Source organism: Phaenicophaeus curvirostris, chromosome 17 (assembly GCF_032191515.1).
Source record: "Phaenicophaeus curvirostris isolate KB17595 chromosome 17, BPBGC_Pcur_1.0, whole genome shotgun sequence".
Taxonomy (NCBI): Eukaryota; Metazoa; Chordata; class Aves; order Cuculiformes; family Cuculidae; genus Phaenicophaeus; species Phaenicophaeus curvirostris.
In genome coordinates this window covers 6,441,013-6,467,560 of record NC_091408.1, presented here as the reverse complement: position 1 = coordinate 6,467,560, position 26,548 = coordinate 6,441,013, and the positions used below count along the sequence as shown (strand labels likewise).

Genomic DNA, 26,548 nt, shown 5'->3' with positions numbered 1-26,548 from the left:
TGTTGCATCCTGAAATATTATACTTACAGGGACTCTGAAAATGGTAAACAAGGCACTTCGGTGACTCTGTGGGGTCACCAGTAGATGTCAAGGGCTGAAATGCATTTCTGGAGATTGATGGGAAGACGTGTAACCTTGCTGGGTTGCTCAGGACAGTAAGGGAGAGAATTGCCCAACTGTGCTGCAGATCAGGAATGGGTGGGATGCAGACCACTTAGCAGGGTATTTTTGAGCATACCTGCTTGTATACCTGCTCCCCGTATTGCTCAGCCCTCAGTGATGCCATTTGCATCTCCTTTTCACCAGCACATGTTTTTCCTGGGAATTAAGAAATCTTTTGGTTCTGGTTGAAGGAATGTTCCACCAAGGAGTGGGAGATTGAACAAGATATTTCTGCAAGATTCTAATGAGCAGTGCCTAGAGTGATACACAAAGGGTCCACATGGGCCACAAAGCATCCCCAGCTGTTTTCTCTTGAAGGACAAACTTTATAATCAAGAGTGGTTTGGATACCTGCCTCAAAGGCTTAGAGCAATTGCCCCATGTTGTTGGGCAGGGGTTTGGTAGGGTTTGGTTGTTTTAAATCTCCCCTTCTCCAAGTACAGTTTCTGCAGTCTGGGATGTTTCATGCACTTGGGGCACAACAACCCTATGCAGTGCTACAGACTGGGAGAAGTCTGTCTAGAAAGCTGCCTGGAGGAGAGGGACCTGGGGGTGTTGGTTGACAACCGACTGAATATGAGCCAGCAGTGTGCCCAGGTGGCCAAGAAGGCCAATGGCATCTTGGCTTGTATCAGAAATGGTGTGACCAGCAGGTCCAGGGAGGTTATCCTCCCTCTGTACTCGGCACTGGTGAGACCGCTCCTCGAATACTGTGTTCAGTTCTGGGCCCCTCACCACAAGAAGGATGTTGAGGCTCTGGAGAGAGTCCAGAGAAGAGCAACAAAGCTGGTGAAAGGGCTGGAGAACAGGCCTTATGAGGAACGGCTGAGAGAGCTGGGGTTGTTTAGCCTGGAGAAGAGGAGGCTGAGGGGAGACCTCATTGCTCTCTACAACTACCTGAAAGGAGGTTGTGGAGAGGAGGGTGCTGGCCTCTTCTCGCAAGTGACAGGGGACAGGACAAGAGGGAATGGCCTCAAGCTCCGCCAGGGGAGGTTTAGGCTGGACATTAGGAAAAAATTCTTTACAGAAAGGGTCATTAGGCACTGGCAGAGGCTGCCCAGGGAGGTGGTTGAGTCCCCTTCCCTGGAGGTGTTTAAGGCACGGGTGGATGAGGTGCTGAGGGATATGGTTTAGTGTTTGATAGGAATGGTTGGACTCGATGATCCGGTGGGTCTCTTCCAACCTGGTTATTCTGTGATTCTGTGATTTTTGAGAGCAACACTGGCAGTTCATCCACTGCCTGACTCTGCTACATTGTTTTCTCCTGTATAGCAGCACCTTAGAGCTACTGTCCAGGATGTAAAAGGTGTTTAAAGCTTGATGCCAAAACATTGATTGCCAACTTCACCATTGTGATACCTGCAGAAAACATCTTGATCCAACATGCATGGCTATAAACCCCCTCCACCCAAGATTATCCACTGTTGTCCAGTTTGCATTTTGAAAATGCCACAGCCAGTCCCAGGAACCCATTGTACTGGGGGCTGTGTTTAAGTACCACAAAATAGTATCTATAGCCATAAATGCTAAGGGCTGCATACATTTCTTACTAAATTCTGATGGCACTCTTGACACCTGGACTCCATGGAGTTACTGACACAGTCTGCTAGATACGTTGTGCTGCCTTCCACTCTTGATGTGTCCAAGACACCTACATAGAATCATAGAATAACCAGGTTGGAAGAGATCCACCAGATCATCGAGTCCAACCATTCCTGTCAAAAACTAAACCATTCCCCTCAGCACCTCGTCCACCCGTGCCTTAAACACCTCCAGGGAAGGTGACTCAACCCCCTCCCTGGGCAGCCTGTTCCAGTGCCCAATGAGAGCATTCTTTAGATTTGTGTCTGCTTTAGTACAGGCAAACGTGGTGTTTGTCAGATGTCTTCCACATGCAAAACTTCAGTCCTTTATCAGGCTGAGTGCAAAGACCCCTCTGTATTTGAACATTAGGAGTTACACTGAAGATAGCACACAGGAGGCAGAGACCCGCAGCCCCTGCAGCCCAGTCCTGTGTGCGCCTGGGAAGCAGCGACAGCTTGGGACGCACAGCGGCAGCTGACACAGGGCGCTTCTGCCGCTGCTGCCAGGGAGTGTGGCTCCAGCCCTCGGCTTGTCGCTGTCCCCCAGCCCCTCCTTCCCGGCTGGTGTTCCCGGTGGGGCAGAGCCACCCTCGGGACGCGGGGCGCTCGAGCCCGGGGCAGCGGCGACACCTGGCGGCGGCGCGGGGTCCCGCTCCTCAGGATTCCAAACGCGCCGTCCGCAAATGGCCTTGTGGGTCTAGGGGTTCACGTGGACCAGGAACTTCGTGCCTACCTGTGTTTGTTATTCCCCCTTCAGAGAGGTACAGTAGGCAATGCCGTGTGCCACTGGAGAGCGGCCACACAAGGTCATGAAGCTGGTGAGAGTTTAAAGGGGAAGCTCTGTGACAAGTGGCTGAAGTCACTTGGTCTACTCTGTCTAGAGAAGATGAGACTGAGGGAATACTTCATAGAATCACCAGGTTGGAAGAGACCCACCGGATCATCGAGTCCAACCATTCCTATCAATCACTAAACCCTTAGCACCTCGTCCACCCGTGCCTTAAACACCTCCAGGGAAGGTGACTCAACCACCTCCCTGGGCAGCCTGTTCCAGTGCCCAATGACCCTTTCTGTGAAGAATTTTTTCCTAATGTCCAGCCTAAACCTCCCCTGGTGGAGCTTGAGGCCATTCCCTCTTGTCCTGTCCCCTGTCACTTGGGAGAAGAGCCCAGCTCCCTCCTCTCCACAACCTCCTTTCAGGTAGTTGTAGAGAGCAATGAGGTCTCCCCTCAGCCTCCTCCAGGCTAAACACCCCCAGCTCTCTCAGCCGCTCCTCTTAAGACCTGCTCTCCAGTCCCCTCACCAGCTTCGTTGCTCTTCTCTGGACTTGCTCCAGAGCCTCAACATCCTTCTTGTGGTGAGGGGCCCAGAACTGAACACAGTATTCGAGGAGCAGTCTCACCAGTTCATTGCAGTCTACAGCTTCCTCGCAAGGGGAGAAGGAGGAGCAGGCACTGATCTGTCTGGCAGCCAATGGCAGGACCCAGGGGAATGGTAGGAAGACACACCAGGAGAGGGTTAGGTTGGACATTAGGAAGAGGCTCTTCAGCCAAAGGGTGGTGGAGCACTGGAACAGCTCCCCAGAGAAGCAGTCACAGCACCAAGCCTAACAGCATTCCAGAAGTGTTTGGACAATGCCCTCAGCCCCATGGTGTGAATATTGAGTTGTCCTGTGCAGGAGTTTGACCTACAAGGACTGATAATCCTGGTGGGTCCCTCCCCACTCAGGATATTTTATGATTTTATGAAAACTCTGATCTTACATACAACACCTGTACTGAGTTTGTAGAGACAAGACTGCAAGCTATTTTCAGCTGCCAAGATAGTGGGGAAAATGCTTGAGCAGTGGTAATGAAGAACCCTGTAGCTTCTTGACTGGGTGCAGAATTGTCAAAGGCACAGAATATATGCCTGTACAGGTGAATGCAGGCAGTATCTGGGAGCTGACTGTACATGGGAAGTGTACGCACTAGGAAGTTGAGTCCCAGTTCAGCCCAAAGACTCTTCCAAATTACGCAAAGCCTTTGTTCTGGTAATGGCCTTTGAAAGGTCATGTATGAGAATGTAAGGTGTCATTGGGAGATCCTTTGAAAAGCCTTTCTCTTGGTGTGACTGGGTCATTCATTTCCATATTAGCCCAGTGTACATAATCCGCAGTACTCATGGCTGTTATACTAATGGACACTAAGAATTTAAGGGACCTATCAAAGGTGGGACCTTCTAAAGTCTGAGCAGCAAGAGAAGCTTTCTATTCTTAGTGATGACTTGAGCTTCAGCTTAGTAAGAGCTAATACCTTCCATAGCTCACGAGTCACACACTTCTAGTGGGACTAGAATTCTCTGTCCAAGTCTGCACAACAGACTGGTGACTACAGTGGCTCAGAGCCTCATAATTGCAGCAGACTCTTTAGGAGAGTTTAATACTTGTACAGTGGGATAGATCTAAAGATGCACACATCCTGCTAAACTCCTTCTGTAGACAAGGCATAGGGTTTCATGCAGGCTTAATCTCTAAAGTTGTGGGAAAATTGGATACTGACAACAGGAAACAGACTTCATGCTCCTGCAGAACCCCCTCCTGCCAGCTCAGTCATGTCCCCCCAGCACCACATTTCATCCAGGAATGGTTCTTGCTGCTCTTCAGAAACAGACATGTAGCAGTGTCAGTACATTCAGACATATAAAAAGCAGACTAAAGATTCTTAAGTCGAAAAAGTGACATCCTAAAGCATTTTGTAAACTTGGATACATGCTGTCGGCTGCTAGTGAGCTGCATAGGGACACTGCCTACAGCACCATATCTAGCTACTCTCAATATCTTTTTCCACAGAAATCAGTGTGAATTGTAACTACAAGGCTGTTCCTAGATACTTGTTTTTCAGTCTCAGCCCTTCTCTAAGGGTTTTTTTCCATTCCTTAATAGAATGGCACGAATGACTCAACAGAAGAGCAGTATTACTGTTTGAGGCCTCTTTGCAGTTCTACAGGCTTTTGACACATACCTGAGGAAGCACAAGGCCTCATCTAGCAAATGATTGAGATAATGTCAGCCTGGCAGCTAAAGATGGGTCAAGAGATGAATATAGAACTGGCTTGAGGTTTCTGGAACCTCTTTGCAGTCTTCAGCCTCCTCCCCTGGTTCCCATTCTCTCTGGACAATAAACAGCTCTGATTGTTGTGCACTTGAGATTATAAAAACATCAAGTCCATTAGTATTTGGCAGAGTGCTCTCATTTTCTTCTGATGTAATAATTGAGAGAGGGAGCAGAGGCTGCAAAGATAGCACAAGGCATGAGTTAATGACCTTCTCGCATGTATGTGTGGGCTCTTTTATAGGGAGCCTTTTCCAATCCCCATCTCGCCTCCACTCATGCTGTTTCAGCTGAAGCACTGGTTCAATGTGGCTTATATTACTTAATCTGTTGTCCCTTGGCCAGCCTTCAGAGGAGCTAAATAGCAGGCAGGTGTGGGGTCTTGAGACACAAAACACAAATGGAGCTGATGCTTCACCAGGCCTCTAGCACCCAGTCAGCCATCCAAGCATCAGCCTCAACAAACACCTCTGCTGCCGATTTCTCCTTACTTCTCTTTCTGCTATACATTTGAATTAAGGGGGGAAGTGGTATCCCTATTGCCCTCTTGAGGCAGATTCTTAGGAAGACTGAAGGCCTGGTAAGATCAGTGCACAGGTGGAATGACCAAGTGTAGAAAAGGATCAGCTGTTTAAAGAAAATTAACTGACAGCAGTGATGGCTACTCTGAAGTATTGGACTGGGTCACATACTAATTTGGTTGCCAAATTTATGGCTTTACATTAGGTAACTAGAGCCAAGTTGAAGTGGAGTAAGTTTCACAGGAGGGTATAGTGTTCCCTACTGGCTTTCTGGAGGCCTTACGTTTGTCTTTGGAATTGCTTCTAGAAGCCTCCAGAAATGTGGAGGGCTATACATTAGCTTAGCTCAAAGTTAAGCAAAGAATGTAATCTAATTTAAAAAAATATATTAAAACGCCCCTTAATTTGATAGATCAGATTTTGAGAAAACAAAGATTACCCCTTGCCAGAGTTGTCTTAAATGCCATACCTCAAAGTGACAAGTTACATTGCATCCTGAGCCAAACAGTGATCTCACAGATGCTCTTGCTTTTCCACTGAGGCCCAATCCTTCTCTGCACCAGGCGTCCCTGGCTCCACTGGATTCCCAGTAGTGAGCATGCTGGAAAGAGGAAGCCCATGTGGGATCACAAGTAGATTCCAGTGCTGTGCTCCCTCCTGTAGGCATGAGGTTCTCTCAAGAGGAACAGGAATGCCAGAAGGCAGGTTATACATTTCCTTGGTGCCTGGAGGAATCCTTCCCCTTCTCCCCACCCCCCAATCCAAAAGGAGTTCATACACCTTTTGAATTTATCTGAGTGTTTTATTAGCAGAGTTAATCAAGTCAGCTTGATGCATTTCAAGTCTTAGCAGGGTTTGAACTGTTCCCTTTGCCACTCAGCCTTACATGTTCCAGGACAAACCACATGTCCTTTGTTCAGCAACCTTAGAGGATTGTCAGGGGGATAAGTTTTACACTCTTTTCACCTTTAATTCCTAAAAGGAATTGGAAAGGATTACAGGATTGACCCATCTCAGAAGATGCATGATCTCTTAAAGGCCCTTTAGAAGGGCCCCTGGTGATTCCAGGGCTGTGGAACAGTACATTCTTGCCAATCTAATATGCCCTTTTATTTTATTATGAATTATTTCCTATAATAGAAAAAACCAGTCTTTTTCCAGACCTATCTGCATGCATAGTCATATCCTCCTCCACACATCTTCCCCCTCCATATTTTATACAGGCAAAGGCACATACATTTTTAATCTTTTCTGCCATACTTACATGGCCTCAGTTTTGATTTCATTGATTGCACACACCAGGGTCTGCAAAGCTGCCTTAGGTAAACTGAATCATTTGGGAATTCAAGGTGATTACATTTTTCTCCTTCAGATACATTGTTTTAGTTAAAAGCCACTCTGGCTGCTCCATAACAAAACAAGACACACTGGGCCCCATTGTCCAACTCTTGGCCAAGGTAGCGTGTATAGATTAAGTGATGAATTGCAAAAAGGGCCTAAAAGCCAAGCTGTAACTTCACAAAAAGGCCATTAAAGGTGAGTGCTGTAGTAAAGTGCCCATTTAGAATGGCTTTTATGACCCTTGGTCTTCCAAAGATGTACAAGCTACAAGTCATTCAAAAAACATTCCGTCTCCCAGACTCTTGTTGCCCGAGAGTCAGTAGAGGCCTTCTGCAAAGTGACAGATTCTCATCTGAACTTAGGTGGGAGCGCTGCGTGCTGCAGGGAGAGTGGTTTTAACACTTACTACCCACTCCCAGCTTGTTAGGAACAAAGCCTTGCCCTGGCCACAGAGAAATTATGAGTGACAGCACCAACTTCAACATATTCACACACTTTTCTCACTTCCCTCCCTCTGAACTTCACCCCCATCAATTCTGCATAAAATCTATTTGTCTCCTTTTATGCATCCCTTCAAGTAGTTCTCACTGCATCTACAAAGCATTTCAGAATACCAAGTGCTTCACAGATTTCCAAGTGCTTCACAGATTTCTTGTTATTAGAGAGGCGGTACCTGGCACTTGCAAGCAAGGTAGGACTACAGAATAGATGTCAAGGAAGAGAACTCCTGTTTTGGAGCTTATGGTTGGTCTCCCTCACTCTTGTCTCCCTGCCATCATTAGGGGCATCACCAGCTTAGCAGTGCTTCTTGGCAGCAAATTTTTCACTGGACTGAAGCTTCAATCCATGGAATAAGAACAAATACCCCCAAAGCAGATTTTCTTACAGGAAAAGAAAGGGCAGGCCTGTAAGTCAAAGCTTAGGTCACCATTGCTGATGAGGCTTCCCAAGTTTCCTGAGCAATCCTGACTAATCAGATTGATTTTCTGTGCCTCAATTTCTCTTCTAGAGAGGTTAAGGCTATTGCTGTATTACAGAGTGATGGTCATGCATTTGACTTCTGATCTTAGATTGCTTTCAAGACCTTGACTAGAAGAGACTATAAAGAACTATCAAACGCTTATTTAGAGGGTCGATGCCAGTTGTGTGATCCAGCCAAGACTTTACCCATTCCTAAGGGCACCAGTTTGGCTACCCAGTAATTTTTCCACATGGAAACTAACCTATCTGCTGATGATTTTAAGAGCAGAGTACAGACAATATAAAATATTTTTCAGGTTCCTTCTGGAGAAATATAAGCAACTACTACAGCCTATTAGAGAAAACCCAATGCAGCTTGAAACCTGACCACACTTGCAGTCACATTCCAACCTAACCTGCAAAGAATTGCAACCCAGCTAGAAAAACCATGTGCCCTAGAAACAGACAACACTAGGCAAAACCAGGCTGGCCAGGAGACAGCCCCAAACACTCTTCTTTGGGTCACCCCAGCAGCCAGTCTCACGCCAGCCCATGCTTTCCACTTGAGATGGAATAGAAGAAAGAGCTTGCAAGTGTACACTGTCCAGACCACTAACCATGAGCAGGGGCACATCCTGTGTCCTGCTCTCATAGCCTTTCCTTATTGTTGAACACACATACAAGCAGCAGCCACAGTCCCAAGCAGAGAGCCTAAAGAAACTTCTCAGTAACAGCCCTGAAGTACAAGCGCATCCAGCTTGTGAAGAAAAGGGTTGGTGTGCATTGGGGGAAGGAGCAGCAGTGTGTTTGTGGCAGCTAAATAGAAAGCACAGGGATTCACTGTAACAGAGAGGATACATAAGAAGAGCAGAGCATGTCAAGGATGTGCAAGATGCTTCTTAGGGCAGGAATCTAGACAAAGAGCAGTCAGCAAATCAGACTGCTCAGCATAGTGTGGCTTAGTGATCTAACTTAGATTTTATTCTCAATTCCTCCATTAGAATTCAGGGAGAGGTTTCCAAGACTCTTTCATTTACCAACTCATTAAGTTCTCAATAATAAATTCTTTAATACCTTTATAGTCAAAACAACATGGAGAGCACAGGCAATTCTTTACTTCTATGTATTAATGAGCAAAGACCATTTCTATAAACCAGGTAGAGCTTAAGGCTTGCCCTTCAGACATAAGTTTGCATCAGAAAAAGTCTTCAGCTAAGAAGTACACGGCAGTGGTCCAAACACAACCAGTCTCCTAATTAAGAAACAAAAAGCCATTAGCAACCAGGTAGAGCTTTACAATCCTCTTTCAGTTCCTCACAAGAAGGCAAGCCAGCTACATTCTTATCATTGGTCCTTCTAAATAAAAAAAAAACCACATCACCACGCAGAGCAACAGAAAAAACACCAACATAGCAACACGTAAGTGAAAATGCCATCAGCACAAGGGATTCCCTCTTACCTTGCAGGCAGGCAACTAAATCCAGCAATGGATGGTAGTTCCTGAAGATGGATCAGGTAGAACCCTCAAAGAGCTTTTTAAATGCCAAAAGCCAACACCACAGAGCCAAACTGAGAAGGCCTCATATAGAGCTTACATAGCTAAGGGAGGCAAAGGGAGCTGTGTGCCTATATATCCATCGATCTGTACCTGAAACATGCATGGGATTGGTCAGCAGGAGAGATGGATGGGGATTTGGGATTGGCTGACAGCAGACACAGGTGAAAATACTGAATGAATCAGGTCCTCTAACAAGAAGATAATTGATGTGGGTTGAGCTTTGCCCACATAGGGACATTTCTACACATTGTCAACAGTGCGTTATTTCTTGGGAAAGCCAGATATAATCACTTAATTCCAAGGCATTTTGTTTCTACCTGCTACTACCACCCATTTGAGGGTAATGGGTGTTTCTACAGCTGTCTGTTATAGATAATAAAAAGTTCAAGACACAGCTGCTTTCGTTCTTCCATATCAGTTTATTTTCCAATTTCCAGAAGGGAAACTCAGTTTGTGCTGCAGTCTTTGCACTCAAATAATTCCTGTCTGTGTGGATGTCATCTAGGCTTTGATGATTATATTTTCATAGTATGATAGAGAAGTCTCTGAAATTCCATGGCTTTCTCACCTTAGGATGTTTCAGTAGAATTTTATTCTGTAATATAGTTGGAGTTGTGAGAAGACTTCTAAGGATACCAGAAATACTTTGTTGGTTTTCTGTTTAAATGTAAAGTTCTTAAAAGTCGACACTAAGACATTTTGAATATCCACATGCATTATGAGACTTCTAAGTTTCCTTCATTAAGAGTTTCCACATAGATCTGAGAAGGAGGCAAGCTTGTTCCTAGTCAGAACAACCCTGAACTTTGAAAGCCTTTTACATAATGGAACCTCTTCCTCCTGTATGGCTTTATGTGTAGCCCAAAATAGTTGAAATTATTGACATCTTTTTAGTCATGTCTTAGAATTTTGTGTAGAGAGGATGGTCTACATAGCTGATGTGGAAAACAAAGAGTAGCACAAAGTGTTGCATTAAAATACCCTTCTCTTTTGTGTCTCCATTTTGCCTCTGTCCCAAGTAGTCAATTTTCATTACCTATTCTTCATAGCGAGCAGCAGAAGAAATACCATTTGCTGTAATGCTATGCTGCACTGCTAGTCCAAGCCCTTCACCCAATCCTGTTTCTCTTCTATGGAAAATTAAGGGTTTTGGTTTCAAGCAAAGCACCCTCCAAGAGTACATTCCACCTGCAGCAGTTTGAAACTGCAGTGCTTGCTATGGCGTTCAGCTAAGGGCTGGTCTGTATCATTGCCTGCAGCTGGATGTTACGTAGATCATAGAATCATAGAATAACCAGGTTGGAAGACACCCACTGGATCGTCGAGTCCACCCATTCCTATCAAACACTAAACCATGCCCCTTAGCACCTCAAGATGTAATGAACGGAAAGATGTACTGAACTGTTCTACCAGAGAGCACAGATTCTGAAAAACATGATGGCAGGGGTGTGAGCTGTAGATACAGTGTGGTTACCTGGCGTTAAACACAGGCTTGTGCAGCGCACATGAAAGGCTGAGCTTGCAATATACACTTACCTTGAGCAGATTTTCCTGATCTGTAAGCTCACCTTTGGGCTGCAATGTACACGTACTTTAGTGGCATCGACTTCTTAGAGGCTAAATTGTGCCTGAGTTTCCTAACGTGCTGGATTAAAAACTATAGAAGAAGAGAAGGGGCTAAACCTCACCATGACTGTTTCTATCAGGCTTTAAAAAAATCAGTTCATAGAGCAGCAGATTCATTACAAATACTTTGATCACTTCCTGAAAAACATGCATCTTCTTCACAGGGGAACTGAAATGAGCAGTTTATTGCTTTCTGTCCAGTGCTTTGAAATCTGTCATTTGGTGGACTTGAGAGATGTTAGGTGATGGTGGTCTGAAATATAAAGGGTTCTGCAACCTAAAGCAAGTCAGTACACCCAGAGACTGGAGCATTAGGTACTTTGTGTAGCTTAAATGAGCAGTGATTTCTCACTTTGGGATCGGTAGCTGAGAGGTGTTTCTTGGACAGCTGCATTTTAGCTTGAACTATATTCGCTGCTTCCTCCAGCTGCTGTTGGCTGAATTTATTGTTTCAAGGAAGAGAGCAGTTTTGAGCACATTTCTTTCTCCACAGCATCAGATCCTCTCCTAGCACTGCCTTTCTGCCCGAGCTGGCTTTGCTGATATTCCCTTACTTTGACCTGCATTGACCCTTAATGTTTAAGTTCCACTTTGGTCAAGGTGTAATTCTGAGCTTCAGACAAACCTCTCACATTTCACTTTTGACTGAGGAGACTAGCCAAGGCTGTGTGCTGTAACCAGTGAGAGGAAATCTTACGAATACAATTGCAGTTATTTGCTAAGATGCAGTTGTTTTCACATAAGCAATTCCCTCCCCACCACCCACCCGGGGACACGTTCTCCTCAGCCCTAACAAAACCAGCTCTTTTGGCACCGTGCCTGTGTTTGGGGCTTCACTTTGACATGCCATAGCCTCACACATTGCCGTGAAGGTGTTGGAAAGACACCACAGGCTCTCTCAGAGCGGTGCTCTTTAAACTTTCCACTGATTAGGGGCCTTTTAGCACTCAGCTGGCTTTTCCTAATGGATTTTTCCTTTTCATTCAGACTATTACTTTTTTTGCAGGTGTTGCCAAAGTCAACAGTTGTGGATGGCTATTTGGATAGCAGGGTTGAGAAGAAAGGGGCAGGGAATCAGAACTGTTCTGAGTGTGTCCAGACAAGCCTATGAATCCATTGATACGTGTTGAGGCCCAACTGCTGCCAAAGTGAAAACCACTGGGAGAAGGAAGCCATTCTTTGAGAGACAGGCACAAGAGACAACTGCAAGGTCCTCTTTTGGGCAAAGATGCATCCTTGAGCCTTTAGAGGTAGCAGGGTGTGAGTGTGGCATTAATCAGACCTCTTCTTACTTATTTCCAAAGCCTTGAAGTCAGAGGAGGCGTCTGAGTAATCCAAACCTTATGGAGTTCAAGCACATCTATCCTTCCCTGCTCTGAAGTAGATAATTTAAACTTCAACCAGCTTGCTGAACCTATCAGGCACTGTCTCAAAACAAACTACCTCTGTGCTGCTCTGGTCAGTGGAAACCCCACATCTCACTTTGGAGATGTTCAGAGTTTGGTCCAGGCCAATAAGGAAAGCTGTGCACAGTGGTTGCGTTCCCAGCTGGATAAGCATTTGCTTTTGTGTAGGCCCTGAATGCGCTGCAGGTGTCTGTTTTCCATGTGATATATTCATGGCCTGCTTGTTTCTCTGTCAGTCAAGCAAGGCATGGGGCTCTGAAAGAAGTTGTCCTAGTCTTACAGTTCCTTCTCCTTGAAACCAAGCATGAGAGGAACAAAGCAGACCTTTTGTATATGAAAACTGCATTTTCCTGACTCATCTCTGTACTGATGTGCTCCTCAGTTTGGCCAGCTGATGCACATCTAGTCTTTTGTGTCCTGCTCAGATTTATTGCAAGAGTTCAGACTTTTCCTTGTCAGCTGGTGCTTGTTGGAAGCTTCAGCTGTGTTTCCTCCTGCAAAGCAGTGTGGGTTCACCAGACTCATTCTGGTCAAAGATGAGCAAGCTGCCTTTACAACAGGATATTCTCCTCTATGTCCCCTCTGCCAGCCAGAGCGTAATTCATGGACAGAAAGTTTGGGTTGCTGACAGCTAGACCTGATCAGGAGTCTCATGTTCAGGACTGCCACCAGCTTCCTCTCCCTGCAGCAGAGTCTCCCGAGTGTCCAGGTACAGGCTCTCATGGGACTTTGATCTATGCCGGGGATGGATTCCAGATGGACACTTCCCCAGTGTGGGCCTACAGGCATGTTTCACGCAGCATTGATGGGGTGTTAATGATGCTGAAATTTCAGCCAGGCTTCTTAGAGGTGCTGGGTGGGGACTGGGGAGAGTAGTTCTGTAATAAAAACCTGATGTAAACCAGGCAGTCCTACCTGAGTGCAGCCGGAGAAGCTGTTGCTGCACCTGGAGGAAGGAAGGGAAGTTGCTGTATCTGCTCAGTACCAACCTGCTGACGCGCAGGGGATCTCTCTGCTTCACTAGACTTCAGCTTGAGTCAGGGCCATTTTTTGGCAGGGAAGTGCTTACCATCTTGAATGGCCAACCTTCCTAGTTGGCACGCTGCCCTGCACAGTGGAGGATGTGCACTGAACAGGGCCATGCTCCACATGTGTGCTCCGATGGCCACGGAGCTCTCCAGAGCATGGTGAGGCGGTGCTGCATGGCCTGGGCTGGGTGGTGGGTGAGCAGCAGCTTGTTCCAGTGGGTTCCGAAGGGGATTTGTCATCAGGAGCTGTGCAGCAGTGTAGAGCTGAGAGGAAGGATATGGATGGAACCCCACCAGAGGTGTGTCTGGCTGCATCTCTGCCGCCACATCCTCCAGCAGGCCCTGAGTCGCTTTGGAACACACAACTCTTCGGGCCAATCCTGTGTGTGAAGGGGTGTCAGGGTCTACTTTCCCTTTTCCTGAGGGCCTGCCTGTTTCCTGCTGTGTGATGCCATTCTACAAGCAGAACGGAGCAGAACCATCATTTGATTTTTCAAATGTATTGTGCTGCTTCCATTCATGGAAATATATACAGTGACTATGAAAGTTTTTGAATGTTACATCCTAATTTATCTTGCATCCCAAGGTGGTATCCTGGTTTAAAGGCAAATGTGCTTTGCATCATGTTTTGAAATTTTTGTGTGTCTTGCTATCAATTCCTTCTGACATTTTATTGGCCACTTGCTCAACATTCTGTGATCCTTCTGCAAGTCTTTCAGGGAGTTTTAGTTTTCATTGTCCCAAATAATTTCATACAGTCTCACTATATGGACTGAAGTTTGTAGGCTAATGCTCTGCATTCTTGTGTGTGAGGGTCTTGCCCATATAACGAGCCAGAGAGCTGGAGAAGGACCAACAAATGACAGGGGGAGAATCTGCAATTCCACTGCTGCTGGGGAAGGTGTCCCCGTGTCTCTCTGTTGTGCTGCTGCAATAGAGAGCAACATGGATCTTGATGGGACAGGCCATCACGCTGTGGCAGGTGTTGTTTTCCACTTGGACTCCTTGTTATTTATGTCTAAAGTCACCCTGAGACCAGGCCTGAACACTGCCTATTTGTGGTCCCGCTCAGGTTTCTTTTCTCTCTCCTGTCCATTCCTTAACAATCCAGTTGTGCACCAGTGTGTGTCATTGCAGCAGAAAGCATTCTCCACGTGCTCCCAGCTTTTGAACAGGGAAAGGAATACAAGGGCAATTACTTTTACCTCTAAAATGCTGCTTAACCCAGCAGCGAGGAGGCTTGCTCACAGCACCTTTCTTTTAGCACTTCCATGGGCCATTACCCTGCTGGGATTAACAGCCCATCTCTCCCTGCCATACGCACCTTTCTCCATCACCTGCTTCTCTTCTACTTGTCTTTTCCCCAGGCACTAATGAAATTACCCCCGAAACCGATTACAGGAGGGGTGGAGCACTTTGACCAGTGAACCCACGCCTGCTCGCGTGGTTGCCCTTTAATGTTCCAGCACTGCGGATGCATGTGGTTTAATTTGGTTCTGTTCTAGGACTCTATAGTTTCATTTGCCGTCAAACCATGACCCCTGCTGGAAGATAAAGGGATGTAAGTCCTGCTGCTTACACGCTAGGCAGCTCCAGCACAGAGTGTGTATAGATGTGACTCGTCACGGCTGCCCCTGACTGCAGGGAACCACAGATAACCAAAAAACGGTTGGCTTAAAGACTTTTTAAGGTATTCACCCAATCGAAAAGTCAAAAAGATATGATTTCTTTTTTTACCCCTTGTCTGTGGCATTAGGTTTTGCAGACTTGCAGCAACCTGTGAGCTTTCTGTGCAGGGATGTGTGTTACTTTTTTAATTGGGATTCTGGATGTTGGAATCTGTTGGCAGGAAGCTCTCAGAAAACTTGAGGTAGCAGCAATGCATTTCAGAATGTAGTTTGTTCCTCAATTTATACTGCCGTTTGACATTTTCAAAATGGCATAATATTTAAGTGAAAACAATTAGAGCATCAGACTGGTAGGAGTTTTTTAAACATATGTCTGATTCATTGTGTAAGGAAAACAAATTCCGTTTGTGAAGGACCAAGGCCGCCTACAGTTGTCATGTGGGCCGAGCCCGTTTTCTGCTGACATGTCTGTGTCTCTTAAAATGAACCAGCGGGGGTGGGTATCATTGCCTGGGAAGTTAAACATCAGTGGGGTGTAGATGACAAATATCTTGCAGAAGCAGGTATGTCTGAAATGGAACGTCTGTCAGACAGAAAATACTGCACACACAGTAGGACAGAAACAGAGTTCCTGGGATGTACAGGCAGAAGAGGGGGCTGGGAACAGAAAGTTGATTAAGAACTGAAAAATGAGACCTGGCCTTTGGGAGTGAAGAACAGCAGAGGCTGTTGTAGTGTCCTCAGTTCCATGCCAGAATCTAGTAAAACTCTATTTAGTTGAACCAGTCTCTGGGCCATGTGGAGCAGGCAGAGGCAGCTGGTGAGTTCCGACTGGTGCTGCCCTTGGTTCTGGTTGCAGGACAGGGAGCAGTATTCCCGTAGGAAGCCTTTGGAGTAAGTTCTAGCTGTTGTACTATCTGTGCTTTCAGGAAGGGACCTTGATGTGAAGCATTTTATTTGTGTGGTTTTGGTTTTTCAATGGTACCATAATTCTGAAAGGTTTTAGTAAGCAATTCTTACAGGCAAACCTAGCTAATACTTATACAGATAAGGAGCATATATTATATTTTTATAGCTCATATAAGCTGTATTATATATGCTTATTGCACGGTTAGACTGCCAGTTGGCTGCAAGTCCCAGTCTGGATCCAGTGTGAGAGCTGCTTTGTACTGAATGGTCCCAGCGCTGGACTCTGAACGCTGCGGGACCAGAGTTAATGGGTAAGGGGGATCTCTGTCAGCGGCAGCTGTGGGCAATCCATACTCAGAGCTGGCCTCTCACAAAAGCTGGTGTCATCCCCTTTCAGGTTTTGAAGAGTATTTCAGATTCCTTTGAAACAGCACTGGGGTTTGCCAGTAGGACTGCTGCGGTGGTGGCTGGTAGGGAACAGCCAGTCAAACAGGACACAGTTCTGCCCACCTTAACATTTGTCAGGTTTAGGGTTCAGTTTCAGAACAGGGAAGTGGAAGCACTATAATTTTATAAATATCACTTTGTTGTTGAAGACCAAAGACTTCCTGCTTGGGGATGTCAGGGCTCTTTAACTGGTGAGAGAATCACCATAAACTTAACGTTTACTCTGATGACTTTTGCTGCTTTCTACATGGGCTTAAAGTGTTTTCAGGTGCTCATGGTGTTTTGCCAAAAATAGGAATGGCAGTTGGAAAAAGAAGATCAGTTTAGTGTCAGTCTGATGATTAAAAACATTGCCTTTGTTGGTGTTAGAGAGACCGTCACCATGGTATTCCACCCACTCGTCACAAATATTACGTTGTTGTTAAAAATCAGCTGAGATTTTAGTGGGTTTGATTCTTCCTTACAGCCGTCATAAAGCAGAATATTTAATTGGTAGGTTTTGTCTTTAAAACCAATGACTTAGCCACAAAGTAATTTCCATTTAAAAAATATTGTTCTGCAGTGATTCCATCTACTTAACAGCATTTGCAGTGGAAAACTGACATCTAACGATTCGGTAAGAACTTGTACTCAGTAGTTGTACAGTGCCGTTCCTTAAGAATATACCAATGGTGAAGTGAACTAAAAGATACAAGCTTGAAAGCTGGGGGGAAAAAATAAAGCAGAATCTTAGGGACAGTTTGTGCAACTGCCTAACATTAAATTTAGCAATAAAATACCCCAGAATTAAGGCAAGCTAGAAATAACACCTACCAAGGAAGGCCCACGTGGCCATTAACCCAGCCGTGGGATGGAGCTGTGACCGGATGCAAGTATGGATTCCACCTCTTCATGGAAAATGAGTTCTTTTTAATACTTTGCCAGTGAACGAATTACAAAGATCAGTTCTAAAAGCATCTTGGGCCTGCAGAAACTTCCTCACCTCTTTGTGAACAGGCACTGTGGCTGACAGTCAGTGGCTCCCACTGCAGCAGAGGCTGGCCGTATAGCTACGTCTGGGGAGAAAGGAAGGGGCAGGTTGTAGTTTGCTGTTGTTTTTTCTTCTTTAAGAGGAAGGCAAGGGCTATAGTACTTAACTGGCCTGGTCTCGGGGGAGGTCACAGATATGTTACTTCTTTAAGTACAGAAAATTCTGTATTAACCGAAGATTCTGTTCTAAGGTTTTCAGGACTTTTCTAATGGGAGATGAATGCACAGTAGAGCTCTGGTCTGGTTCAGGTGCGGCACTGTGAAAGAGCCTGGGGTCTAGTTGTTCAGTTATCATTATTTTGCTGGTCTGCGTTCAGAAACGAACCTGCTAAACACGGAGCATAAGGGGCCTCCTGTGGTCGAACAGTCCAACTGAGTCCCTGGCCAAAGCAGGTCCCATTCCCTCAGGTTGCTCAAGGACTGTCGCCAGCTGAGTCTTCAGCTCCTCCAGGATGGAGATGCCACAGCTGCTCTGAGCAGGCCCAACTGGCTGATCTTGTTTCCTATTCTCCTTTCCCTTGGGCTGCTGCAGGGGGAAGGAAAGGGCAAGACCTTGATATGCTCTGAAATCTCCTGTTAAAAAACTGAAATGGCATACAGAGTCATTTCATCTGTAATTGGTGAAGCGCTTGTGATCAGAGTCGCTAAGGTGAAGGAACCACTGCCCATGTGTCACCAGGTTACCCCAGGCTGCTCCCTCCCACCCACCAGGCAGAGTTCACATCTGTCCATCTCAACATTGACATCAGTGGCACCAACCTTCCTCTCACCACAAACACGATTTTAAAGGGATCGACTATTCCGGGTGGCTTTGATTTCAGTTTTTGAGAGAGTACCGATGCAGCGTGACCATTTATGTGTCATCACGAGCCTTATTGCTACAACAGGGAGACAGACAAAGCTGCAGCTTCATCGCCAAGCGGCAGTGGGAGCGGCAGGTAGGCCCTGGGGTGACTCCAGGAGGGCAGCAGCAGGGTCTGCAAAGGAACCAGAACCTCCACGTGCATTTCAGTTCCCTTCCCATCACACAGAACCCCTACCTTGTGGCCCCAGCCCTCCTTCACTAGGAATGCTACAACCAAAGAGATAAAGAAAATACTCCTAACAATAAAACTCCATCAACAGTTCAGTAATTCAATAATTTATTCATCTAAAAAAGTGTGTAAAAGTATATAGCTCTCATCCACAAGGTATATATGAATGACATTTAAAATGGAGGTCTTTATTATTATTGTTTCTTTTTATCAAAGTCTTTTTTAGTGTATTGTACCAGCGATATACTGTAGATTTAAAATGAACTTCACATTTTTTTTTGTTTTCTTTTCTTTCAAACTGTTGGCTATATATAAAAGAAGCTCACTGCAAAATGCTCAGAGAAAAAAAAAAAAAAAACAAAACCAAAAAGAAATTCAGAACTCCCCAGAAATGTACAGCTTTTACATTTAAAAAAGGTTCTGAAATATACATACAAGCATGCTGGACATTCCCCGCCCCCTCCCACTCCCTTTAGCTCAAACAACTGTAATAATAATTCTGATTTCGGCATGAATTTCCAAAGTTAGAAATAAAAAAACAAAATAAAATAACTTTCTTCACTCTGTAGGAAAGCCAGGGCTTGTACATTTCAGATTAATTCAGTAAAAAACTCACAAGTAAAATAATGCATATTTAAGGGAAATATTATACAGAACTTTTCACACTGAAGTACATAAGATTTTTTCTTTAAAATCTATTGCCATTCATTTATTTTGCACAAAAACGTATAAATATGTCACCAGCTTCTCTTAACTTAAAAAAATTAAATAAAAGACACCAGATGAAAACTACTCCTCGCTGCCCTTTTTTTTTTTATTCTTAGTTTTTGCTTAGAACCAGGTTTCTGGGGAAGAAATGCCCCTGGATAAAAACAGCCCATTTAAAAAGAACAAACAAAATAATAATCCAAAGTTCCAATGAATCCTGGGAACAAATAACCCCCACATGGTAAAAGATTACAAATGTCTACTTTACATTTTTTTCCTCCCCAAGTTAAATTTTTTTATACAAGTTTACAATCTTCATCTTTTTATGCTCTTCAAAAGGCCTTGAGAATTTTCTTTTCTGATTAAGAAAAAATAGTACTGCAATATTTTTCAAGTCAATTTTACACTGTACACGTTAGATACAAATGGTTTGATATCAGATTTTTTTTTTTTTTTTAACCTATACATTGCAAAGAAGATCCCACACGGGAGGTTTGGTGCAGAGAGCGCAACAATCCATTTACAGGTCACTTCTCTGACTTCACCTTCTCATTACGCAAGCGATTCTTTTTTTTTATTATTATTTTATATAATTTGTTTTAAATGTTACATTAGTCAAGAAAAATACTTTTTAAAATCATAGAATTTCATTTTTTTTAACCAGAACATGAAAGTCTTTTGGAAGAACTTTAAAATTGGTAGTTTTTTTCTCCACAGATAGGTAACTAGGTCACACAGCCTGATCAAAGTGCCCGACCCCTCACGTAAGGCAGTCCGTGCCTGCTGCACAGTGCAACCACAAACATTAGAAAACGGAGTTTAAATATAAACCCCTTGAAGCCTGGAATGAAGGAGTCATAAAAATACTTCAATTAGCCATTAACCTTTAAAATGGCAATCATTTCACTAAACAAAGTAACTTTGCCACCACAGTGGTATAACTTCAAGTACTAATTTAATGATATAATTTTAAAAAATTATTTCTTTGAAATAATATTCCTATAGTCAGAAAAAATACACCAGATTTGTAACTGATTTAGTGTAAACAAAAACCATATTTTTGGATATGTACATGGACGAGTCTGCCCAGAATTAAAGGGCGACTTGGGTTTCAGTAAATAGTTTCCTAGCATCACTAAATTTACCGGAAATATATTTCGATCATAGCTCTACAATAGATTAATTTACCACTTTCCACGTGCCCTTACACTGGGCTTTAAAGTATTTTTCCCCCTACCTCTCACTCTCGTCTTCCATTAGGTAGTGTTATCCTTCATTGAACACTGGCCGCTCCTCGCTGTAATCACACTAAACACAGGTGAGGATTCCTTAAAATGCATAAAAAATCCTTACCAGCTGCCCTGCCCTTCCCAGCTTGGACTCTTGATTGTTTTTAGCTTCAGGTTTGATGTCTAGGTCAGAAGAGTGAGAGGTATGTCGATAAATAACCCTACAGTGGAATGGAGCTGGGTTTGTAAGATATTCAACTGTTCCTGGTCCTTTATAATTTAATCCCTCCCCTCCCCAAACCTAAAAATAAATAAAGTATCTCCAGACCATTCATATCTACATGGACAGGTAACAAATGCATGCATTCATCCCAGTCCACTCTGACGGGAACTCCAGGGAGACAGAAAATTCCAATAGTTACTACAACTGCGTGCTTTGTGGGTTTTTTTCCTTCTGCAAAGTCCCAGTTTACGATGATCAAACAAGTTTTGGACAACCCAAGCCGGCCACCACAAATGTTTTGACTTGCAGGGCTCTTGGTTGCTTCTCAGTGTTCCTAATGCAAAAGATAGCAGAGTCTTCCTTAAAAAAATAAAATATTAAAAAAAATCATCACACTGACCAGTGGTTACTGGGCCACCAAACTAACACTGGCGTGAGGTTACTCTGTATTCACTGTTCATGGATGTTCCCAGGGTTTGGACTGAAGCTGCCAGAGATGGTGATGGGTAGATGAGTTTGAACACTGCAGAATTCACATGTGCTTTTGGAGGAACAGAAGCACAGCACAGGACTGGTCTGAGTGAAGCAAAACTGTGATCTTTGCAGACTGTGGCACGTTTCTCAGTTGAGGGGAGAATAAGCCAGAAGAAGTGCTTTTCTATCAGAGTAAATTCATGATGGCATTGTACAGCTGAGTGAGCACCACGAAGTGGACAGGAAGGCAGGAGCTGCGATCCTGAGTGGCAGGGTTACACGTAAGCCAGGACAGTGCATTGTACTGCTCCAAAACAAACCTGCAGAGGAGAAATGCAGAGAAATGAAACTGGAATTGCTTAATCCTCTCCTGGACAGCTCGGTCCTCCAAGAGGATGGGTATTCAGATCTTCTAGAAGCATACATACAACACCAATTTTCTTAGATTAGATCATTCTTTGTGTTTCCTGTGGATACCCCTACCTGCTGAAATGCACACATTTGTTCCCTGGTGTGTGCCACCCTGTGTGCCACCTCATAAAAAAGACCTTTTCAGTCCCCGCAGGTGGGATGGAGGCACACAGTGCTCTACTTATCTCGTACAATGCAATACACAACCCTGCATTAATTCAGGAGGAATGTCTCCTCTGTATCCCAGTTCCTAAGATAGTGGTATCAGGAGAGTGCTTTTATCTTCTATAAATCAGTTTGATTTGGTGAGGAAAAATAACTATTGACACAATTCAGATGAGACCATCAGCTCAACAGAACAGTTCTTGGGAGGCAAACCAAGGTGCGTGCGGTAATGGAAAGCTGTTTGTCAGTCCCCTTTCACAGTTTTGTACAATAATATGGAAAATGGATGAAATAACCCTTAAAGTCCGGCTCTCTGGTGTTGGAGGCTGCAGCTACAGCTAGAGCTGTCCACTGCTCTGAGACACACGTGTAGGGCAGAGCAGAGTTACAGGCTGTTCATAAAGCCAAGAAATAATTGTGTCAGGTTGAGAAGGTCCCCATAACCTTAGGGAGGAAATGCAAAACCTAAAAGGCGTTACCTCAAGACATCTGATGTAGTTTTAGAGTCAAGGGGGTGAGGAACTCGCTGGGAATTCCTGGCAGGTAGAAGCTCATCTGTCTGTGCTACAGAGATGTGGTGATGTAATGAAGCCTGCATAAAGGAAAAAGCACAGATTAACCCTTCATATAGCAAGCACTTCTAAAACCCCACAGTGAACAAACACAGTGTGAATGGTCTCAGGACAGCATGGGACCTTGGCAGTTCTTTGTTGAACCCACGGGGACAATGTGTATTTCCACATTCCATAATGATTACATTTTTGAGTAAACTGAATTCCCTTCTTGACTGAAGGATCATTTTTTAAAAAAAGATTCTTTTATTCTGTTCTTAATTATAGTCAGGGAAAAAGTGATGAGGGGAAACCCTTGGGATGTGTCAGTGGTTCTTTGGGGATTTTGGTAGCGAACCACTCTCCCAGGAAAGACCCGTCACAGATTCCAGCACATAGGTGAGGTTTCAAACCCCAGTACAGCCTTGGTCCTGCTCTCTGCTCTTATGCTTTCTCAGTCTGTCTCGTCCTCTGGAGCAAGGCCTGTGTGTTTATACAGGAGTAGGAAAGAGATTCCATATTGACCATGTGCTGGGGGTAGAGCACCCACGTAAGCCTTGCAAGTGGGTTCCCTAATCTGCCATGCAGCCTGCTGAGGCAAAACCTTACATCAATATTCCTCCAATTATGGCACGCACATTAGAGGTGAAATACTTCAGCTCAAAAATACATAATCCAAATCAGACAAAGATGACTCGAATCCCTACGTCTCACATGCCGTACGTGTTTCCTAATAGTAGTACTGAGCGGCATGAAAGAGCCAACACCACCTGCTCGCTGAACACTGTACAAGTTCCTGCATGAGTCAAAAATTGTCCAAACCAAACTAGCATGTTCCAAGGCAAACGAAACATTTAATTTAGCCTAGATCTGAGAGAGGAACTGTGTTGGGCTGGGGGGTGGTGTAGGGAGGGAGCTGGCTCCTTCTTTCCAGTACAAATCTAGTATGAGCTTACAGAGGGAATTCAGGGATTTGCCTGGAGCTCTGCTGGCTGTGTTTCACTGCTGGAACTGAAACACAGCCTCTGGATTACTCATTCACAAAGAAAAGGGAGCTTTAAGTTTAGCATAAAACTTCATCTCTAGCTCCAAAACCATCTCTAACTCCAAAACCACACCGGCTTATTTTTTGTATTATTTTAAAATCCCCATTCTGTCGGTTTGAAAAAAAGCCCACACTGCCGGGAAATCTATCCATGAAAAGTGCAGTGTGAGGAGCAGGGGTCGGCACTCTGCTGGTAGAGGTGCTGTACTGAACAGAACACCTGCCACGCTGGCTGAGAGGCTTTGTTAATGTTGGTCCTGGAACGGCTTTCTTAGCATGAGGAAAGAAATTCTGAACACCTTTATGTTGATAAATACCTGATAGACACAGCTGAGAGAATTTAGTGAAGCGACTTGCAAAAATGTTTAGTATTTGTTAGTTAAGTACTATCTTTATTATTCTGTACATTGGTTGCTCAAATAGGTCTGTGGTCCTACTCAAGGCAGATCGTTCTCCTTCCTTCCATGTTCATCAGCTCGCATTTTTTTGACTCATTCAAATAAGGAGCTGTGTGACACTGCAGGGATCAGTGAACGTAGTGAACTTGCTGCACACGTCTTGCAAGCACTAGTGCTTCTGGAATGAGAGATATCAAGTTCACTCTGACACTACAGATCCACAGAGCAACAACAGCTGGGGCCACAGAAACGGATAGTAACTGGAGGTGCCACTCTTCTGTCTGCTAAACTGTGTCGTAACTGCATTATGGCAGGATAGAAGGTCTGTCCCTCAGCAAATGAAAACTGGGAGACTTTCTAAGACCAGACACAGCTTTGATGATTTGCATTTAGAAGCTGCCAAACTATCCAATTTTCAGGTAATGGCTTTAGCAACAAAACTCTACGTAATAGCCAGCTGTCTTAACTACATTTAAACCTAAGACTGCATTTCCATTTCCAGCACTGTCACAGCAGTAGTAACACGCAAAGCCAACGTTCAAAGAAAATTCACAGGATACAAATGCAAGTCTTCCCTTTTCCCTGTGAAAGAACCCCAAGACTGACCTTCAGGAAGAGGGGACACTGGTTTTGTGCCTGAGGACAGGATGACCAGAACCACTGTGGAAGATTCTCAGCTTTGGCAGTTGACACAAAGTATCCGAGAGCAAGAGGCTGCTGCTTCAGTTCTTCAGGGGCTTCTCTGGAGAGGAGACGTTCCCCTTGGCTCTGTAAGAATCAGTGAAAAGACAGGTTTGTGGTTTGTCTTACATGCTGCATCTTTATAAACTTGTTTGTGTTTGCTTTTCCAGTTAGTTACACTGATAGCTTAGAATAAAAATGCTGCACTTGCTGTTCCTTGTGGGGGACAGAGGGCAGGCACTCTGCTTTGTATTTGTACTGTCAAGCAGAGGTGAAGGGTGGGGAAAGAAGCAGCATCTGTCCTGCTTTTCAATTTATTTCAGTTATTCATTAATTTATAGTCTGTACTTTTGCAGTATTAATTACTGATTCTTATATATTGACCCAACGGTTATTTGGAGAAGAGAGGAAAGGAGAGAGTTAAACAAGAGAAACGAGCTATAAAACTAATTTCATCAGATTTTGAGTCACTGCCAGTCAGCACGTACGCTGTGATTTGATTTCTGCAGAGTAAAACCTAGATGAACCTTCCGTACTCGAGGCTGCTGGATAGGAGCGTTGGGTGTGAGCTTTCCTACCTCATCCTCTGTGTGTGTGTGTGTGTGTGTGTGTGTATAGATAGAACCTTGTAGATCACAAACGGTGTTAGCAAAGCTGCAAGGGTCTTTTCAGGTATCTGAAAGGGTGGCTACCATTCCATTCTAGAGGATGTTCCTATTTCAAGAGCACTTAGGTTTTCTTTGAAATACCATTTATTATTTTGCTTTTATGTTTATTTCATAGAGGAAAACCCTCAAAGATGCTTGTGAAGTATTTTAGCTTGTGCCTTATCCCAGAAGATGACGATAGCAGTTAATTTAATCCATAACCATCTTGTAAGTCAGTAGGTAAGAAAGAAAAAAAAAAAGATTCCATGCCAGAAACTGGCCTCGTCACAAAGCGTTCACCCTCTAGTCCTTCAAGCAGGTCTGTCTCCAACGCTAATATCTTGATCAGGAATCAAAGGAAGTTAAACACTCCATAAAGTTTGGGGAAGGCTGCAGCTCGCTTGGCTGCAGGCACTCGAAAAGCCTAACAGCAACTCTGAAACTGGCTGCTGAGCAATCAGGACTTACATGCTAAACTGCAGCAATCAATTATGGGTTACATGGGCGAAGGCTTGACCTTCCCTGACCCACAAGGTAATGATCACACGCTGTTGCTTTTTTAGAACCAAAAATTACACATCAATTACTAGGCCCTTGTTAATGGTTAAACTGAATTACTATGACAGGTTCATCTAGAAATGGCTTGTCCAGGTCCCTAAGCTCTTTGGTCATTAACCTTTCCGTGCTGTTCTCAGGCCACTTGGACTGAGTTTTGTAAACGCACTTCTGAAAGCAGGACAGACTGGAGATTGTTGATCAAACTGAATAAGGGAGAGAAACTGTAGTGAGTGAGGAGTCGTGATTTATGGCTGGAGGGTTTAGAAACAGAATTTAGAACTTTTAATTTGCCCACATACCTGTTTGAAATAACCAAGCGACAGTAACATGTAATTATTTAGCCCTTGAAAAGCGGGTAGGAGTATTAACATAAGGTAATGTGGTTGTGCGCTGAATACACAGTATTAGCATTTTTGTGGCTGGTGCAAGAGTGATTTTTCACTCAGTCTATATTAAGATGAATATTGAAGTACTTTGGCAGAAGTTGCAAGGAAAATTTTTCTTCCAGGTGGTGAAAGTAACACCAGTTAGTCATTTGGAGGGAGTGAGAATTCTTTTCTTGAGACATCTTACTTAAGCTTAGAAAACTGCACCACTTTGTTACAGAGGCTGAATGAGCAGCGTCATTCATGGGCAAATACCCAGCTGTACGTACACCTCCTCTAAATCTCTTTGTTTATCTTCCATTCACACCAGATGTAGTTTCCCTTGATAAGACTGTTTAAAGGCACCAGTGACGGTCACATGTCCAGATCCAGTTACTGAAATTATTGCGGTTCACAAACCCAGAACTCTTAAATGCACAGGGTTGTCTGTTTCTTGTATAAAAGTTTGTGCATTTCTTTAATAAAACACTGTTCTATTTAACAAAGAAGTAACATGCTGCTGCTTTAAATGTACTATTTCTAGATTAAAATTTGTTGCAGGAAATTATGAAGCATCAAACTTCTAAATACATGTGATAGAAACCATGTTAAGAGTAGAGCTAAGTCTTCCACAATTAAACGTACAAGTAAAAGATTCCCACCAAACATGATCCAAAGCTAAAGCCGATTCCAAAAAATACCTTGAATTATCAAAAGTAATTTGCATTTTAAGTAATCACTAATGTTGGAACCAACTTTATAAAAACCA

General features: G+C 44.2%; 1 protein-coding gene across 1 annotated transcript in view; it reads right to left on the bottom strand.

Annotated features, from left to right (window-relative positions):
* Nucleotides 1–18,415: 18,415 nt before the first annotated feature.
* Nucleotides 18,416–26,548, bottom strand: part of MED13L (mediator complex subunit 13L) — a 167,434-nt gene continuing 159,301 nt past the window's right edge. Inside the window, exons 29-31 of the mRNA XM_069870826.1 lie at nucleotides 24,135–24,296; nucleotides 22,014–22,126; nucleotides 18,416–21,278 (exon numbers count right to left, since the gene is read on the bottom strand). Of these exons, the coding sequence (XP_069726927.1) occupies nucleotides 21,146–21,278; nucleotides 22,014–22,126; nucleotides 24,135–24,296 (408 nt within the window). The 3' untranslated portion in view covers nucleotides 18,416–21,145. The remainder of the gene's footprint in view (nucleotides 21,279–22,013; nucleotides 22,127–24,134; nucleotides 24,297–26,548) is intronic.